Below are 20,572 nucleotides of genomic sequence, written 5' to 3'. Positions count from 1 at the left end.
ACCCCTACTTTGAATTATGTGAGAGCTATTCAATTTAAGTTATGAGAAAGAATAGTATATTTTTGTTGTTTTAGTTATTAATTGATGCAAAAAAGCTATGAGTACCGACCACGAGGGAGGGAAATCGTACCGACGGCCGCCGGCGGGCCGTCTCCGGCCGCCGGACGGCCGATCCGAGCCGTCCAAACATTCTAAAAAAAAAAACCGATGGGGCTTTGGCGGAAATCAATGGCATCCGAGGTGTGTAGGGTGTTTGATCCAAACACCTTTTTTCGTGTATATACACGAAAAAGGGGTACTCGGATCAAACACCCTACACACCTCGGATGCCATTGATTCCCGCGTAGGGGCCCCATCGGGTTTTTTTTATAGAATTTTTGGACGGCTCGGATCGGCTGTCCAATGGCTAGAGACGGCCCGCCGGCGGCCGGCGGTACGATTTCCCTCCCCCATGGTCGGTACATATAGCAACTCTCTAATTGATGTCTAATTTTTTGTGTGAACAAAGTTACGTAATTATTCTTCATTTTGCCTATTTTCTATGACGCGCTTCTCTCGTTTGGAACTTTAGGATCAAACTTTGATCAACTAGTCCTTCAAATCATTGTCATGTGGCAAAGGTGAACAATAGTTCGTTGAGGTAAAATAACAAAACTTTTATAGTTTAGTAACCAAATTGAGGACAGCCAAGAGTGAATGGGCTACTTCAAAAATTGGTAAACACTTTAGGGGGTGCATCATTCATTCAATTCTTACTCCTTTTCTTCCCTAGTTCCGTATATGGTCCCACTATGGGAGATTGGGAGGTAGCAACATTCAATAATTCTAGTGTCACACTCATTTTCACACCTAAACACACACTCACATTCACATGAGTGGTGGGCCCCATACACACACTAAAGTGTGTAGTGTGTGTGGGACCCACCACTCATGTGAGTGTTGGATGTGTGTTTGGGTGTGAAAATAGGTGTGGTACTAGCACCACTCAGCAACATTTATCCACTTCTTCCCCACATGGAAAGAGTGCCACATATATGTTTTTAATGTGCAAAGACATATCCGAAGCATATTTGATCACTTTTATCGTTTGCAGTTTCTTTTTTCATTTTTATCCCGACGATCAGGTATTCGGATCAACTTACGCACACTAAGCCTAATTCCTTGTTCTGTCCAATCAAGAGTAGGCGATCCATGCTGGAAATATAGGGTTTCAAAAAAAAATTCTTTCTGCAGTCTGACCTCAAAAATCAAACTCTTGTCAATTGCATGGAAAGTAAATCCACCAACTAACCGGACTAACCTTGGGTCTTCTTTTGCAGCTTCCTTATACAACAAACATGTCCAAAGCATATCCAGTGCATTTCTGGTTTTTAAAAGATATCCACACCATATCCAATAGTAGTACACTTTTTTCTAGTTCTAAAAATATCCACTGGTTATGTCAGCCATGGCTATGGACCAAAATGGCAAACGCAGAGATAAGCACTTCCTTGGCATTGACCATTGATATATGCATGCGCAGAGACAAAAATTCCTAAAATATTTGAACTCTTCCATACCAAATCTGTCCATGTTTGAATGCCAAGGAAGAGTTCAAATTAGGAAAGTGATTTTGTCACTTTCCTTTTTTTTTAACAGCACTTTCCTTCTTTCACAAAATAAATCACCAAATAGAGACACAAAGGGAAGTGCCGTTAATATAAGTTGTGGAATAACTTATTATCTCTTGAATGTCTGGGTTAGTACACGTTATATTTTTTTGACTTCGGATAAGTACCAAAATGCCTCTTATATATTCCACTAAAAATACTACTCCATATTAATTAGGCAACAAAGTAAAAGAAAATGAGTCGTTTTAAATAGTGGTTTTTTTTTTACTAAAATACTGTCTAAACGATAGTGTAAATTAACTCACGCTAATTTGTCCACAATACTCCTCTACGAGCAATCTTGCATTCAGTGTTTTGTTTGAATTTTAGGATAAAATTTTAGAACTCAATATTTCATCTTATATTACGCAAAAGGACACAAGTTAGAATTCAAAATAATCTAAGATAAAATTTTAAATGAGCAATTATCTCATAAACTATCAACAATCATTCATCAATTTTTTTAAAGCAAAAAGACACAAAAAGAAGGCTTTTATTTTTTTCTGTCTGGACGAGAGAAATCAACAATATATAGAAGTGTATATCCTTTAAATTCTTACATCATCTATTTCGTTTCTACATTTTCGTACTTTTTTCATTCCTCTTGTCGATCCAAAAAATGTGACTATTATTCAATCTAATACTAAGATTTAAGAAAAAATAATTTAAAAGATCGTTCCTAAAAATCCCTGCATGGGCTTGGTTTGTTTTTTTAGTTGTTTTAAATTGTTAGGGCTTGGCCCTATGCTTCATGTTTTCTTTATGTAAAATCTATATCTATACTAAATATTAGTATAAGAATGTAATTACCTAAAATAAGAAGAAATTCTCTTCTTCACTCTCTCCTTCATAGAATTTTTCTAGATTTTTGAAATTTTTATTCATAATTCTACACTTTTAACGAAATGTAAAATACGTTCTGCTTAAAAAGAAAACTGAGTTTAATCAATAACGTAATGTCGGTTCGTCTTGACGAGAGGAATCGAAAAAATAAAAAATTATGACTTTTACATAAGTACTTTTAGAAATATCCGAGAGAAAAAATTCAAAAACTGACTTTTTATATTTTAAAGGGCGCAACTCCTGCATATCTGTCGTGAAGCTAACAAGAGTACCGATGTTTTGGCGAAAATCAGCCCTTGCATTACCTTTTGATTTTCTTGTTTTGGATGCAGTTCCTACTGTTAATTTTCAAGACCATGTAGGGGTTAAATATCTCAAGACATCGGTTACTTAATCTAATTTCGTCACTTATTACCGCAAAAAAGAAAAAGTCCAAAACAACTAAACCAAAAAATATCACTTAATGCGCATCCGTGAGCATTAGAGTACCGTGAAAATTTCTTTCTATATATTCTTGTTCAGGAAATGCATCTGTATTTGTGAAAAAACTATTATGCGGCTTTGCGCAACATCACGTGATGCTTTAACGTTCTTTGCAACCACTCATTCACGTGAAGTTTTTGGTCATACAATACGACTCTCATTAACGTGAAATGGTAAATGACTGATTGGTGTTGAGCAGCACGTGACGACTCTACCCAACCACTCAATAATTGTTTTTAATGGTACCCTTATTCTTAGATTGTGTTCTTATGAATTTAACTTAAATTTGGGAGTTCTTCCTTATTTGAATTTTTTTTCACATTTATTAGTTTTGAGCCAAACTTTTGTGGGTTATGTATTCGTCTCGACAAGAGGAACCAGAAAAGTAAAAAAAATTTACTTTTACCTAAGTATTTTGAGAAATAACCATTTTTTAGCAAAAAAAAATTCAAATAACAACAAAACTCTCAAATTTAAGTTAAGTAAGTGTGCACGATTCTTTCGTGTTTTACATTACTTCCGCGTGGAATGACACTTGGCCGCAATTAATTACCATTGGCCGCATGAAATTACATCTCGCCGCGCAATATTGATAGGCGTGATTACTGTGGACGATTCTTTCATGTTTTCCATTACTTTTGGCTACGTGAAATTACACTTGGCCACAAGTAATAGGGCGCCGCTATTCGCAGCCCTCTATTTACTCCTGTAGCCCACTAAATTTCGGTAAATGATTGTTGAAAATCATAAATAACATTTCGGTAAATTGGTGTTGAAAACAAGATTATATTTTGGTAACTACATGTCGAAAATATGTTCAACTTTCGGTAAACAACTGCCGAACATGCATTTTCGGTAAACATCTGTTGAAAAAAATATTATATTTCGGTAATTGGACGCTGAAAATATATCTCAATTTCGGTAACTAACTGTCGAGTATAATTAAAAATTTTTAACGGGCTATGGGAGTAAATAGAGGGCTGCGAATAGCAGCGCCCCAAGTAATAACCATTGGCCGCCTAAAATTACATGTGGCTGCCAAATATTGATAGACTTGATTACTGTGTACGATTCTTTTGTGTTTTACATTACTTCCGCTTGAAATTACACTTGGCTGCAATTAATTACCATTGGCCGCTTAAAATTACATCTAACCGGTGTTTTACATTATTTCCGCTTGAAATTACATTTGGCCGCAGTTAATTACCATTAGCCACTTAAAACTACATCTCAGCGGCGCAATATTGATACGCAGTTCATAACAACACAGCCTGATTTGTGCGGCTACGGTTTTCCTAGAGGAGAAATTTCTTGATTTTTAGTGGGGGAGGAGCCATCCCCATCCACCATAACAACCGATCTCTAGAAAACCAATCAGTCTAGAGCTGACCAACAATATCAACAATAATATATATGTCCTTATATACTTTTACTTTAATATATTCCAACTATACGAGCCACTGCCACAAGAAGAAGAGAGAACTCGCTCAGTCTCTCAGATTCCGTGATATTCTTGAGCTTCTTGAATCTTGGTCGAGGTGGGTCTATTTCTCCCGGCTCTTTACTTCGTCGTATAAACAATCTGACACCTTTTTCTTTTTCTTTTTTTCTCTTTTATCTAAGTGATTGCCTATCTGTATGTAATTGTATTCGTACTGGGGGATTCTTGGAGCTACCCAGATTGTTGATTGACCTATTTGATGAGGATATCAATTTTCTGGGGTGGTTTTTCAATTTCTTGAACAATTTGGAACGAAAATGATCTCTGCTCCTTGGGCGGATCAGATGCTTATTTACTGTGATTGTGTTCATATTTTACAATCTCTGATTGTCTCTCTGTTTTTGTGAGTATGTTCAAATTGGGTTTTTTCTGATAACTCAATATCGACCCAATATACCGACAAATCCAGGACCAATCCTAATATTTGCTAGTGGGCGCCAATCAAAGCCGGGCCGTCGAGATTGGGTCAACACATGAATTGATAACACGCAGGTGGGAGTCGAACCCGAGGCCCCTGGTTCCTAGGTATTGGGATTACTTTATTGGAACTACCCAGATGGTTGTTTGACCTGTTTGATGGGAATTCAATGTCTAATGGCAGTTCTTGTTGGTTTATACTAGGGATTGATTAAAGAATCTCATTTTGTCTTTTGCAAGGACACTGAATTTCTGCTGTGCATCGTAGTTCTTTTCGTATGGCAAGCAGTATTCGTGTGCGGGTGTATATATATGTATGATAATAGTACGTTCCAGAAAGAGCACAGTTGAAACACTTTTCCAGTTTTTTCTTGGGGCCAAGTTGAAAGCTCACAGATGGATGTGATTGTGAGCAATTTCATTGTGAAGTGGCGAATCCACGTAGAGAGGCTTACGCATTAAAAATTAGTCCAAATTCTATAAGTACCTAGACAAATAACTGCAAAAATTGAATGCATACCTAAAGTATTCCATTCTAGGGGAAGCCCTCCTTTTATAGGCGTAAGGAGGGGACGCTTACATCACTGATTACCTACACAAACAGTATAAACATATAATTGGTTTACCACTAATTATATGCGTTACAGACCAAAGTCTTCTACATACATTTATTACACATACAACTTTACATTTTCTTTCCTGCTAGCATTTATTACAACAGACCAATAATAAAACTACTACTTACCTAAACAGTACTTTCCAATAACTTATGCTTTGTCTTCAAATTTCATCAATCCAAATGAATTGACTCTCCTAATTTCCGCATAAAATCAGCATTCCATCTTACTTTTTTACTTTTGTATTTGTATCATGGCTGACTTGTCATGGACTTTCTTATTCATCATCAGTGGTGATATCGATAGCCAAGTTTTCAAGAATAAGTCGGTTAAACAGCATTACCTTTTGGATGCCTCACTGTTTTTTTGGTCATTAGGGTTAGAGTCTGATCACTAGCATATTCCAAGTTGAGGAGTTTGTGGATTGTGGAAAGACCTGAAAGACTTGCCAAAGCTAAGACTTTCTTAGGGAAGCAAGGGGAAAAATAGAGGCTGTTTCCTTTAGCAGCATGGATTGGCTTGATGAAGTCTATAGAGAACGGGTAGCAGCGCTTTGGCGGGCTATGCATGCAACAAGATGCGTTAGAGAAGATAATCTTCCATGCAAAATTGAAGAGGTAAACAAATATGTTACGGTTTACTGTCTGGTCTTTATCTATTCAAATTTTGATTTTTTATTACTTTTATTAACATGTTTTCTTCTTCAATTCATACCAATGGATTTAATTTGTCTTCGATTTTCAGGGTCTCTATTTGGGTTCCATTGGAGCTGCGAATAACAAAAGCGAATTGAAAAGATTGAATGTAACTCACATACTTACTGTGGCCAATTCTTTGCCCCCCATTCATCCCAATGACTTTGTGTACAAGATAATCGATAGTAAGTTTTTCCCACATTGAAGAGCTTTGTCTTGTGGTGTTTCCTGTTCAATTCTATCCTCCTTATGAGTTATTTTCCTTGGGTGTAAGCAATTGTTTGGTCCTAACCACGATATCACAGTGATAATTGTAGTGGATGGTAGAATGGCCTTCAAGGAGTTTATCATTTTCCTTGGTTCATCATTAATCAAATTTGCAGCGTCTTATGCTGCCTATGAATTTTCTGTCAAACTTCGTGCATATGCTTCATTTCCGCTGCATGTTATGTTAAAAGCTGTTTCATTTTCATTTTCATTTTCATCTTCATCTTCATTTCTTTTACTGTCTTAGTTTTCTTTCTGGTCTACTGCCTATTTGAGGTTTTTAAATAATAGATGATTTTTGCGTTAGCATTGTACGGCTATTTGATGATTGAAGCCACATTGAGCTTTTTCTGCTGAGTTATTAATTATCGATGGCATTATTTGTGATTGAGGTAGTCCCGGACAGAGAAGACGTGAATATAGCAAACTATTTTGAGGAGTGTTTCAATTTCATTGCTGGAGCTAAAAGAACAGGTGGTGGTGTATTGGTTCACTGTTTTGTCGGGAAATCCAGAAGGTGATTGTTCTTACACTATTTACATTGTTTTTTGGATCTCATGTATAGTGAAGGGAAATATCGTAAAAAGTTCAGTACCCATTGTCTCTGTTGAACCCCCGGACTGTACTGTGGATGGTAGTGGGTGATTCCTCTCACTAGAGGTGGGGATCGTAAACAAGAACTTATGAATTTTGAGTCTTGAGTCTTGACGCATCTATGTCGACATACGGAATGGTAATCTATGATTTGATGCTTTTAATTTTCATGCATGGTGTCATAGGTAGACTAGTCACTAGTGGGATGCTTGAGCTTGGCTTCATTATGTATTGCACTTGATCTTGGTTTGAGTTTGGCCTATCTTTTCTAAGCTTAATTTTCAAATGCAAGTTGCTGTTCTGGACTCAATAGCGACATCATCTGTGAGCTTTTCCTTTATCCTCTTGTTTACCAATTTGGCTTTTGTATTATCAAGAATTGTGATGCAAATCTGCAAAAGGTGCTACAGAGACATAGTGGGGACTCAAAATATGACCACCATTGACACTTTGCTTCTCCTAATTGTTGTCATGAGTCATGAATTAGACTTGTTTCCTTTTGTCATTGTTTTCCCATGTTTATTTGCTTGTTTTGGGTTCCTAAACAATGCAAGTGGAAACTTTTCTTGCAGTGTGACTATTATCCTTGCTTATCTAATGAAGAAGTATAGTATGAGCGTGTCCGAAGCTTTGAAGCATGTGAAAAGTAAACGACCGATAGCATCTCCCAACTCTGGTTTTATGACACAGCTTCAAAACTTTGAGAAATCTCTTCAAGGTACGCATCGTTTGAGATATATTTCTTGTTTAAATAGGACACATTGTGTATTTTCTTACTCTTCCTGATCTTGGTCCTACATCACATTCAAAAAGGTTGTGAAGTCGATGGTAACAGAGCTTTTCCATTTTGAAGAATGTCCTCATGGACAACCAAAAATGTTTTGTACTGGTCTCGGTGGCGGAGCCAAGATCTTCATTCAGGTTGTCAAACTGAGTGAAAGGAATTTTTATCAATAAAAATGCTCCAATCGTCGTTATTATGCTTTCTTATAGTACATGGTATAAATATGTTTGCTCTTTATTTTCGTTAGCAAAATACCCGTATTCTTCTATTTGGTTTTAAGAGCAAGTTAATATTACTTGACTTGAGGACCAAACCAATTTTTTCCCAAATTTTTGGATATCTGTTTCGGATTACATCACAAATATTTGAACAAAACGTGAAGCATGTTGAAAAGGAGTAACTTTTTTTTTTTTCCAGGATTCTAAGTGTCAATTCAGGGTAGTTCCATTTTAAACCGTACTTTCTCTACTCAACCTATTAGCCTTGAGGTTCTGGATTCAAATCTGAGGCGTAACCTCCATTAATGTAGACCTAACTGGGCAAAGTAGTTTCCCCTGTTACGTTTATTCCTTGAGGTAATTCGCAATTTCAATCCTCCACTTAATCAAATCTATGGAGTAATTTCTTGGTTTCTGTTTTCATTGTTATTATAATCCAGGTATGATGACAGGGAGGGCTCAGGAAGTTTAGCTCTGAAGCTGTTCACTAATGGCCTGTCACCAGAATTAGATGGAACCATGTGTTTTTTTTCCCTTCTTATAATCGGATGTCTGGGTCAGTTTGCGCGCAGACTCAATCCGGGTAGATGGAACCATGTTCAATATATAATTACGTGAAATTTTGATTTTATGATTGGACAAGTAGGTAGTTATTGATGATCAAACATATGTAATCGATTTTGATGATCAAACATATGTAATCGATTGGGATGCTTTTGATATTCAACTCTCTCTCTTGTTAGATTAATTGCTTCCTCAATGTTGATATTATAAGATCACAATTATTGACAGATACCCGAGATTAGTAGCGACTGTTTAGTTCTGTTACCTGTCTTTGAGTAGACGGTATGGCGCTTATTGGTGAAAGTGAAACCCCTATGGTTATTACTAGTTGAATATCCAATAATCATCATTGGTTATGCGTCGACAGGTCTTTTCTAGATCTGTTGGGCTGTGAGGTTTCACAATAGCTGGGTTTTCTGGGAAAAGGAACACTATAGTTGAATTAAAACACGACTGGAAGTATGAATCTTTAGACACAGAGTCAAAATGTCTGGAGATGTGAGGTAGTTTGTGGTTGGTCCACCGTCGCAACCTTCCTGCCAATATATCTTCGACTCTTTGTTTTCTACAGGAAGAATGTTCCCCACGCCTCTCGGACCATTGAGGGAACTTCTCCAGGATTCTATTGCCAGTACAAGAGTTTGAATCAATCAAGCTCAGTTTATCTTGGTTCGAAATTTCTACATGAAAGTTTCTCAAAGTGTGAGTGGGTATGAATATGTTGTTATCGTTCTGTTGGTTTCACGTAAACTTCCATGTAAATCACACGATCAGAGTCGAGGAGGTTCATCGGGTGTGAGAAACAGGTTTGTTTTTTTTGGGTGCGGGGTTTGAGATAGAAAACGGGACAAAGAAACCATCATTTCCAGTGGCTAACTCAATAAGGCCACCGGCCAGCACTGCCATGGACACAACTGTCCGAACCCAGCCGCAGATGGGTCCATAACTGTCCAATTTATGTGAGTTCAATACGGTGCATATGTTTGAGACTCACATGCATTTAACAGCTCCGAACACATATATTTATATGTATATATGTCCAAAGAATTTTCCCAAAAAGCCAGAGAAAAGGGCCCATCCCTCACCAAAAGGATTGAAATGGAAAGGTGGACATTCACCATCATCAACACCTGGGGGCCCATTATTTTGTTGGGCTTTCATTCTTCAAAATTATATTATTAGGTATGGGCCCATGATATGAATGATGCATCCAAGCCATCCAGAGTCATTGTCATGCCCAGTGCTTGAGCTTGACAGGAGGGACTCTCCTTTGAGATTAAAGATTTTCACAAGCATAAAATAAATAATAAATAAATGTAATTTTGACATGACCTCTGAAATTATGAAATTTATATCCTAACTAGAAGCAAGTGACTACTTAACTCAAAGCTCGGCTTATTTTCATTTTCCTAAATTTCCAATTGACAATAGAATTTACGATTTTCTCTTTTCTCTTTTCATATATTTGTGACTTGGAGTATCCTATTTCACACACTAAATATTCAATAAAGATATGTACACAACATTCGACCGCAACACCAATCGCAACACTCTCACATATGCGTGACCCACGGGTTAGACCCACATGTGGATCTGTCTCACCCCTTCTTAGAGTGTTATGGTTGGTGTTTCGTACGTAGCTTTATTGTTTATTTTTACCCCATCCTAATTGACGTCAAGATGTCATCTTCGCTGCATCCCCTGCCTTTATGTCTGGGAAATCAAATTCTAGTATAGTCTAGAAGCCGAGAAATTTTTCACTGTCGAGCTGGTACTACGTGGTGTCCGTTCAATACATTCGGGTCATCCATTTGTATTTTGGATGCTTCAGATTTAGAGAGAGAAAAATGAGAAAGAGTGTTTCAATAAATGGACGGTTTGGATGTGTCTGTTCGGATACCATGTCAGCCGGGTGACATGGTATGATTGGTATCCAGCCAGCACTGAAAAATCTCCTAGAAGCCTGGCCCGGTCCTCCTCGTTGGTTAAACGGGCTCCGCCCACATGGCCATGCAACGTGTACGGTGATGACACGCATACATGGCAGTGGTGTAGCCGTGTGTTTACTTTTGTAGCCTTGTAGGACGCACTTCGAAACCCAGAAAAAAAGAAGAAACTCAAAACTCTATCCCGCCGCTCTGTTTCAGTACTGCTCCCTCACTGCTCTCAAATTCACTGTCTGTTCAGTAACGCTCCTTCGCTGCTCTCAAATTTATCGTCTAAAAGTGTTATTGACGGTTCAAATTTTAAAAAACTATTGATTATCGAGATGGACGGTGAGATTGATCACTACGGGGAGGAAGCAGTGAAACTGAGCAATGATGGTAGCACTGTTGAAGACGGGAAATTTATTTGGTGGTTTTTTGGGGCAACGCAATGTGGTGCCTCACGCCCTTATCCACCACACATTTTTGCAGATTCTTGTAGTAAATGTATCGATTTTACAAAATGTGTGTGAATAAATGTGTTAGGATACTACTTGGCGGTGCCTCAGCACCACCAAATAATTATTGCAGAAGAGATTCCCGCCACTTCTCACCGTAACTAAACTAATAATTGCCGTTACAGGAGCTTCCGTCACCGTTTCCTTTTTCGGAATTTCCCGTTTCAACCCTTCTTTTTTTGTCATCTTCCGTTTCACCCCTCCCGCTTTGACAAATTTACTCAAAATCGTTTTCATAAACGGCTCGCTCGGCTCGGCTAATAAGTGAGCCATGCCACTATTACATTTTCCTTCCATTCTTTGAAAGAAAAAGTGAAATAGGACCGCCAAGTTCTCTAGTTTCACAAACATGGCTTAGCAATTTTGAGCAGCGAGCATCGTTACGTAATGCCAACACTCTTTACCATCAAACATTCATATGAATACCATAAAGCCTAATTCAAGAGCCGAGCTTCGAGTTGTTCGCAAGCAATTTGGTTCGTTTACATGTTACAACCCTAGTCTAGGAACATCGAGTAAATTTTTTAGGAAAATTCTAAAATCAGCTTAATGGGCTGACAATAATAAGTGTGTGAATGTGTATTATAAAGTGTAAAAAATATAAAGAAATACGTATTGTCATTGTCTTCTAATGTATTTATCGTCAGCCTAATAGGCTAATAATAGCAAGATCGAATTTTTTATAGGAAATTGATATTCGCGCTCCAAGATTTACTGCAGGCACTCCACCTTTTTGTTTTTACACTGTGATGTTGCTGGCAACATCACAGTGTAAAAACAAAATATACACTGATGTTGCCAGCAACATCAGTGTATAAAAATAAAAAGGTGGAGCGCCTGCAGTAAATCTTGGAGCCCAAAAATCAGTTCCTTTTTTTTTATAATTAGGGACACCTTTCATAAGTGGGTGTAGGTGAAGTCCATGGACAGCCCACGTGATGGACTGAGAAATGGGTTTCCTCGGACAATGCGCTTTGAACGTAGAGCTAGCTAAACCTAGGAACTCTCACCCCCAAAAACTCTAATCCTTTTTGACTTCAATGCAAACCCACATATTCTCCACTTTTTTTAATGTATGTAGGAGTACTAATCTGAGACTTAATTAAGTTATAGTACTAATTACGAGTAGTAATTTACAATTGTTTGATTACGATATTTGTGCAGTTTTTTCTTGACTAATCTTTCTGGGCAAGTTATCTTTGGAGTGTATCTTCAAGATACAGTAGTATAACTGAAACACTTGTAATTTAAGTACTCCCCTTTTTTCTTTTTTTTGTACATTTTTCCGAACGGTCAGAGGTGTTTGAGTCATCTTACACATACTTCGATTAATTCCCTCTCTATCTAGTCAAAATGAGGCAATTCACGCCGAGATTAGAAGATTCAAAAAAAAAAAATTCTTTCTTATGAATTGACCAAAAATATTGAACTTTGAATAATTATATGAAGAACAAACTCACTAATCAACCGAGCTAACCGTTGAGGGTAGTACTCCCTTATTTTTAATGGCAAGAGTACTAGGGCTACCAATCCAAGGCCCATTGACAAACCAGCAGCTATTTATCTGTATGTTGATCGTATGTATTTTACTATTTACAAGGAATAACATCGGGGATCCAAAGAACTTGTTGGGTCATTTGTCTCAGCAGGATGATATGGACCCTTCAAAATAGTAACAATTCTGACAAAATGCAGTCGTCACATCCAACATCGCATAATTCATATGTGCGTGAGAACACAGGTGTGCATGCGAGAAAGCGTCTTAAACACACACCAAAGAACTAAAATTCGTGAGATGTAAGATTGACATGCAAAAGCGTCTTAAACGCATACCAAAGCACTAAAATCAGCGAAACGCAAGATTGACCGTACAAGCGCAATGCGAGGATGGAGAGTGGAAGTGTAGACATTTTGAAAAATTATACTCACCTTGTTTGCTTTGTATTTTTGAAAGTTATTTTTGATGTAATAAATGGTAATGAGTGAAGAGAGATAGAAAGATAAAGATATTAAAAAACGTGTAGAGTGGAAAATAAGATGGGATGAGTTGTGAACTAAACAAGGTGACTATAACTAAAGGGGAATGTTAGGTACAAAAAAAATTTACTCCGAAACTACCCCGAAAACAACAATCAATGGTTGAGAATCACTTTGATGATTGTGTCACACACATCAAAGTGAATCTCAATCACTAGTTGATTTTTTCGGAGTAGTTTCAGGATAAATTTTATTTATCCCTAGCATTTCTGATAACTAAAGGCTACATGTTTAGACCACATTTGTCTTTGCTCTTTTTCTCCGTTTTCTTCGGCTTTATGAAAATTTTACAGTAAATTTTTGTAGAGAGACTTGCAATTATAATATCACAACATTATTTGCTAATTAATTGGGCTTGCTTTTTCACTTTCGAACACCTCTTAGCTATTTTTAATTAATCATAACATTAGACCAATGCCAACATTTTACTTGAAGTTTTAAAAATGAACATTTGTTTGAGACATCTCAAAATCAAATACAAGACCAGTTGTGATTCATTCCCTCTCCCTCTTCCCTCGCCCCACCACTCTCTTTCCTCTTTTTCGCTTTCTAAAATCTGAACCATCTAAAACACGTTTAGACGAATGAGATAGCCGATGGAGTACCACATATGAGGTACAGTGGTAGCCGCCAGGTACTACCCAAAAACTTGTGTAAAATATCTGAACATGCGGGAAAAAGAAGTGGAGTAAGATTGAAGAATATGGTCTGGCAATGAAGGACTAGGACCAGCTGCGGTCACAATTTCTCAATAAGGGGGAAAAATGATGAAATAGTACTGTGGGCAATGAAAAATAAGGCCTCCTTTCAACATGCTCTGCTTTTTTCAAGTAATCATTTGTTAGATGACTTCCTTTATTTTTTCCCACGAGGCAAACATATCAAAAAGCCATATAATAAGCAGCTAGCCTGATCGACTTTGTGAAACTTCCTGGAAATTAATCTAACTTTAGGTCAACTCAAGTAGCTAGTTATCATTCTGTAGCACATGCAAGTCCAATAGGACCTTCCTCGATCTACTTCAAGAATAACTATTTATAGAGTGTTAAAGAATAGTACTAAAAATTCAAAATAAGATTTGTGATCGATGTTAGGGATGGTTCGAATTCGCAATGGTATATTTATTGGGTGGCTCGAGTTCCCATTGCGTTGGTTTAAATTCATATGTTATAGTTCGGAGGTGTCTATTTGGAATGCTATATATCTTGAACCTTAGTACTCATCACCCATCTTATGACTGAATATTCCTCTTGGAATTTGGTCTAATTCAGTGTGTGTGGTAACTGGTAAGGCTAGCTAGGTAGATAAAGAGAGGAAGAACACAAGTGGTTAACAATACCTCTTAGAAGATATACACGGCAATGTCAACTAAAAATTATTGAGACCGGCCACTAAATTATTCAAATGATCCCAATCTATGAAACGATGTATTAACTAGTTCCTCCCTAGCTAACACATGTGGATAGTCTAAATCTCTCTCTCTCTCTCTCTCTCTCTCTCTCTCTCTCTCTCTCTCTCTCTCTCTCTCTCTCGAATTTGTTTCTAGTTGAACACAACAAAGGAGCCAGGTGCACAACCGGTGGCGATGGTTGATGACACTACGATTTTGATAAGCCTTGATATTAATAGTATGATGTTATCTATCATCAAATTAAATACTGAACATGGTCATTGGTGATCACCCTTGTGCTAAAATCCTGTATTTAATTTTCACTAATCATTGGTGATCACCCTTGTGCTAAAATCTTGTATTTAATTTTCACTAATCAACAAGCAGTAAATGTTTGATTGTTTTATAAAATAAAAAAATCATTCAAAAACCAGTAAACAAATAATAAGCAGGTGAACCAAACATGTCATAAAATGGTTCTTAATAATTTTTTTTTTTTTTTGCCATTCGTTAATCTTACTCTACTCTATCTTAGGAAACTTGAGGAGGGGATGGGTACTTACGGAAATTGAACATTGTCCACGTGCATGAGAGTATAAGAGGCACCAACTGCACTCTACCCTACTTGCTCAAATGGTTCTTAATTAAACTGTCAGAATTTTAGTTCGTAGATGATCCATACACTCGATTCCTAGAGTTGCCTCTAGATATATACAAGTCATATTAATTTTTCTAAGGCAGCAAGCGAGTCCCATATAATTTTATTTATGAATGGATGAGCACAAATCTACTTTCTTATTAAGACATGATTAGGATTAATCAATGCTTTAAATGAGACCGTTCTTACTTTCTTTCTTTTTTTTGCCATATAATGCACAGTGTCTTAAGTCAGTTTGTACGCACCTCAGATTAATCCTTGTAGCTCATTCCACAACTTTTTCGCACGTTGACGCATGAAAATGAAATGAACCCAAGAGTTGCTGGCAAAAAAATAGAACCTGAAACTTTAAAAGAGAACAAATTTCTAAAACCGGAGTCCAGACCATCAAGCCAACCCTTCCGCTTACCGCTCCAACTGCTTTGGCTGTCAAAAATAAAAATAATAATTCATGGGATATACTGTATATCATCAAGGATTTGGACAAAATAGTTATGAATGAGGGCCCTAGTTTCTTTCATGGTGTGGGTATATATCTAGTAGTGCAGTCTCCACTCAAGCCACCCATTTTCGAACAAACTATGCATTAATTGTTAGATACAGACAAGACCCACTCTCGCTTCCATAGATACGTATCTCTCTCTCTCTCTCTCTCTCTCTCTCTCTCTCTCTCTCTCTCTCTCTCTCTCTCTCTATATATATATATATATATATATATTAGGCATGGTGCACTAAATGTCAACAAAAAGTTCAAGGCCCGTTTTCAAAAGAAAAATAAGTATTTATTTTTTAAAAAGACAATTTCAAGCTTAAAAGTTATATGTTTACGTAAATAATTTTTCTATAAATATGGATCTTATTTGATAGATCTCTTTAATACGGTGTAAAAAAAAGAGAGGCTTAATTATCCATCCTCAAATCTCATCCAACTTAAGTATTCATCTTCCATTTTTTGAACAGTTATGATTTCATCCCTGTTTTTTTTATACCAAAAGTGCCCCATATATATATAAAAGGGGCGATTCCGGGGACACCCAAAAAAATACCTAAAAAAACATCTCATAGTTCCCGATCAAATTTTGATGATGCGAGCCGCTCAATGTGATCAGAACATGATTTTAAAGATACCCGCGAGAAATCAGCAAAAAAAATAACCGGGAAGGGCTTGATCCGAACAGTTTCGAACAGTTTTTTATTGAACGGTTCAAATAAAAACTGCTCAAATCAAGCCTTTTCCAATCATTTTTTTTGTTAATTTCGCGAGGGCACCTTTAAAATCACATTATGCACACATTGAACGGTTCGGATCATAAAAATTTGATCAGAAACAATGAGTTTGAGATTTGGGGTGTTTTTTAGGGTGTTTTTTTGGGTGTCCCTTGAACCGTCCCGATATATATATATATATATACCAGAAAATGAGACTAAAACATAATCTTTCCCATCCCGTCCCACGATTTCTGTTTAATCCTAAAATTATGGATCCCAAAAATTCGGGTGGGATTATATATAAGTAAGCATCTCTCTCTCTCTCTCTCTCTCTCTCTCTCTCTCTCTCTCTCTCTCTCTCTCTCTCTCTCTCTCTCTCTCTCTCTCTCTCTCTCTCTCTCTCTATTCGTCCTCCATAAACAGCCACCGCCATTCACACGTCCTCCGATGGGCGGCGATGCACTCGTCGTCCGGCGTCTTCCGCTCTATTGCCGCTGTTTCCCTCCTCCCTCTCGCCGATCAATCATCCTCCGTCGTCATCAATGAAGCCGACAGAAATCTCCCTTTGGTACCGTTGCTGTCTACCGATTCCCTCCTCCCTTTCGCCAATCAATCATCTTCTATCGTCAATGAAGTTTAACGGAGAAGTGCGCGTTATCGTTGTCGCCGGGACAAATCTTCAAGATGTAGTGATTTGAAATTTTTTTTTTGTTTATATGATTTGGGTATTCATGGTTTATTAACCATGAATTGGCGATTGAATATTCATGTTTTTTTCTCGTTTTGTTCGTTGATTTTTTTTATTTATGGCTTGTTTGGGTATTCTTACCATGATTATTAATGAAGGTTTCCATGACGATACACAGATTGAATGATTTTTTGTTTATTTGAACCATTTACCATGAAATATTTGTTCGAATCATGGGATATTAATCATATCCACATAGTAATCGTCATGGTAATTTAACCATGTAACAGTTTGAATATGTCATGTTATATATATTTTTACGGTAATTTAGCCATGTTCCATTTAATAAGATCAATGAAAAATATGACTTTCTATTATCTGGTTGACCAACTCGAAGAATAAAGAAAAAATGTAAATATGTGGTCAACTTATCATGTTATATTCCTAAAAATAAGTAATCAATCATATTGAAATTTACCAAATCCCATTGAATTAGGAAAATAATCCAATCCAATCCCACTAAATTAGGAAAACAATCAAATCCAATCCCACTAAATTAGGAAAGCAATATAACATAATATATGTATATCATAGTGAAAAGGGTAAGAAAGATAATTCACACACTAAAAGAATGAAAACATAAGTATGAAAAAAGGACAGGATGAATTCTTACATGGCATGGATAAGGAGGATGAATATTTAAATATTCCTAAAAAAAATTGAAAAATTATTTTTCATTAATATTATTTTTGAGTTTGAAAATGTGAAATAAGCTGTTTATTTTTTAAGAAGATTTTTGGAACGGGGCCTAAGTCAAATTAATCTATACCAACTAAACAGTGATATGTACTGACATCGATACGTAAAGGACTTGTGGCATGTTGCTCGCTAAATGCTTGGGTCCTAGGTCATTAGGGCTGCAAAAGAACTGAAGGAACCGAGCCAAGCCGTGTTTCGTGCTGCTCGAGCTTGGCTAGCCAGTTCTCAATTTGATGGGTCATGGGTTAGCTCGAAGCGAGGTATGAAAACTGGACTCGAGCTTGGCTAGCACGTTTTAATAGAAGTTCAAGCTTGGCTCGCAAGGCTTGGTAACTTAGGAGCACTTGTGGCTTGCACAAGGAGATGTGTTGCGTTTTTTACTCGTAGTTGTTTAGTATTTGATTTTCAGGCCCCGTTCAAGATTCTCAAAAAAGTAAACATAAGGACTTATTTTTTAACTTAAAAATAATAGGTTTACGAAAATAATTAATTTTTTAATTTTTTTACAGGATTTGATAGATCTCATCAAGATCTATAAAACTAGATCCATATTGCACATATTTTTTATTTCATTAAGTCTATTATTTTTAAGTTTGAAAATTGTAAATAAGTACTTATTTTTTAATGGGGTAATCCGGAACGGGGTCAGCTCTTTAAGTTGCCGATGTGGTGTTGTGATGAGAATAATACTCACATGATTTTAGAAAATATTCATATTTGTACGTATCTTTATTATTTTTGTAACCAAAGATTTGATAATATCTATATGGAGATTTCTTATGCATGCGCATACGCATATGACTAGGGCTGTAAACGAACTAAGCTTTACGGTTCCAGTTATACTATATGATATAACTCTAAGGGAAAAGTGATCTCGTGCTTTACGGTTCTAGTTGTGCTGTTTAAATTCTTAGTGAAAAAGCCATATACCATTAATTTTCAAAGCGACCAATTGGTACTTGAACCACCAACAATAGCAATTCATCTAGCTCTCAATCATGAGGGGTGTGGTTGGGAAGGATAGAAGATAGATCTAACTTTTGATTCCGGGAGGTGACATAGAGATCGAAGAGGGCCGTCGCCCCTCCTAGTGGCCTTCTGTCACGATTGTCGAGGCCTTGATTATCTATCCTCAGCTCTGCCCTAGCTGCAATCTTAGCTTTACTCAACTATATATACAAAATGACTGTTCTCAGAATACCACTAAAACCGTAGTCCTTTGGTACGGGATAGTGCAATATAAATGTTTATTTTCACCATAAAAATCACATCAATTTTGGATGGCTTTTTTAAGTTGGTCCTCGATTTTATAGAAAAACAAGGGGAGCGATTTTGCCACTCCTCTTTTTGTTAATGTCACTACTTTTTGTGTATTTATTAAATAATTTGTTTTGCGAAAAAATAGAAGTGACATTAAAAAGGGAAGTAACACAATTCCCAAAAACAATGATGCAATGCTAGGAAAATAAAAAGACACCGACCACGAGTGAACTTTTGGTCGGTCGGCCAATCCCCTCAAATTCAATTTTCATTTTTTTTTTTTTCTGTTTCGCTCATCTTTTTCATTGGACAACCTAAAATCTTGAGACATAAACAAGATTTTTGCGTAACCTAACCCCAAAAAAAAAAAAAAGCACCAAAACAACGGTACAAATTAACAAATTTATGTACAAGGGATTTGAGCTAGCTTTATTTATCGGTGTTTCGTTGCATTTTTCAATCCTCATATAGATTAGGTAAATTGTGCATATCGATACTTGTGACTATTAATATAAGAAGTATGGCAATATGCACAAAAATTGAATCGGGTTTCTACTTTCTAGGCCTTCTTTCTCTGATGTCATTTGGCTTTGAATTGGGAGCATGGTTCGGCAACAAAACAGATTTAGAGAGGCCACTATTTTAGTGGTATTTTGAGAGCAGCCACTTTATCCATATTGTCAAAGATTAGGTCTGTCTCCAATCATTTTCCGCCCTTACCACTACATAGATTTTGTTGTTGTATATAGATCAGTAAGGCTGTCTACGGATTCGAGTCGGGTTGGATCCGACCCGACATTTGGTCGGATTGCAAATTACTCATCCAAATCCGACCGTAACACTTGTCGGGTTCCAACCGAACCGATTGTAAACTTATTCACATCGGGTTTGGTCGGATTGTCGGGTTGTGCGAAATCACAATCAATCATAGATTCACAATCACACAATCACGATTTACAGCATAATATTACAAAATTACCATTCACAATCATAGATCTACACACCTTTTTCTTGAAAATCAAAATTTTTATTTCCAAATTACAGTGGCCTAGTGGCGACGTAGGAGCTGATGGTAGGCGGAGGAGGAATCGAGCGAGGTGAACATGGGCTAGAGGTAGGCCCAGGCGGCGTGCTTCGCAGGAAAGGGGAGGATCCTTAATCGTGATGAGCTCGAAATCAATGACCAGGAACGATCGCAACAAGGACGTCGTTGAGGACGAGGTTGAGCCACCTTTGAAGCCGGCAGAGGAGTAGTGGGGAAATTGGCGAAGGGTGTGGTTAGGGGTGTTTAGTCTTCGTCCTCCGGTAAGGGGAGTCCATTAGAGAGAGGAGGAGTAGTGGAGGAGGACAGAAGTCAAAAGGAGAAGAAGAGAAGTTCGCGAATGAAATTAGGGGTTTTTTTTTTACTTTTATACCTTTTTCGTCGGGTCGGGCCGGGTCACTCGAAAAATCATATGGTGCATCCGACACCCAACCGACAGTTTACAAATCCAATG

General features: G+C 37.1%; 1 protein-coding gene and 1 pseudogene across 3 annotated transcripts; both read left to right on the top strand.

The window, feature by feature from the left end:
- The first annotated feature begins 4,229 nt into the window (after positions 1-4,229).
- On the top strand, positions 4,230-8,816 carry LOC131309776 (dual specificity protein phosphatase 1-like). 3 transcript variants are annotated; one of them, XM_058336396.1, is made up of 6 exons: positions 4,230-4,513; positions 5,888-6,127; positions 6,255-6,390; positions 6,869-6,989; positions 7,639-7,784; positions 8,521-8,816. In XM_058336396.1, the coding sequence occupies exons 2-6, from the start codon at positions 6,020-6,022 to the stop codon at positions 8,538-8,540; spliced, it is 531 nt and encodes a 176-aa protein (XP_058192379.1). In that variant the 5' UTR covers positions 4,230-4,513; positions 5,888-6,019; the 3' UTR covers positions 8,541-8,816. The 3 variants fall into 3 exon arrangements, with proteins under 3 accessions (XP_058192379.1, XP_058192376.1, XP_058192368.1); XM_058336393.1 differs by having other exon boundaries at positions 8,509-8,816; XM_058336385.1 differs by lacking the exon at positions 8,521-8,816 and adding an exon at positions 7,880-8,464.
- A 10,767-nt stretch (positions 8,817-19,583) lies between these two features.
- LOC131318292 (small nucleolar RNA snoR100) lies at positions 19,584-19,698 on the top strand (annotated as a pseudogene).
- Positions 19,699-20,572: the final 874 nt, after the last annotated feature.

This window comes from Rhododendron vialii, chromosome 2a, assembly GCF_030253575.1.
Source record: "Rhododendron vialii isolate Sample 1 chromosome 2a, ASM3025357v1".
NCBI lineage: Eukaryota > Viridiplantae > Streptophyta > Magnoliopsida > Ericales > Ericaceae > Rhododendron > Rhododendron vialii.
The sequence above is the reverse complement of the archived record's forward strand: the minus strand, read 5'-3'. Positions and strand labels throughout refer to the sequence as shown.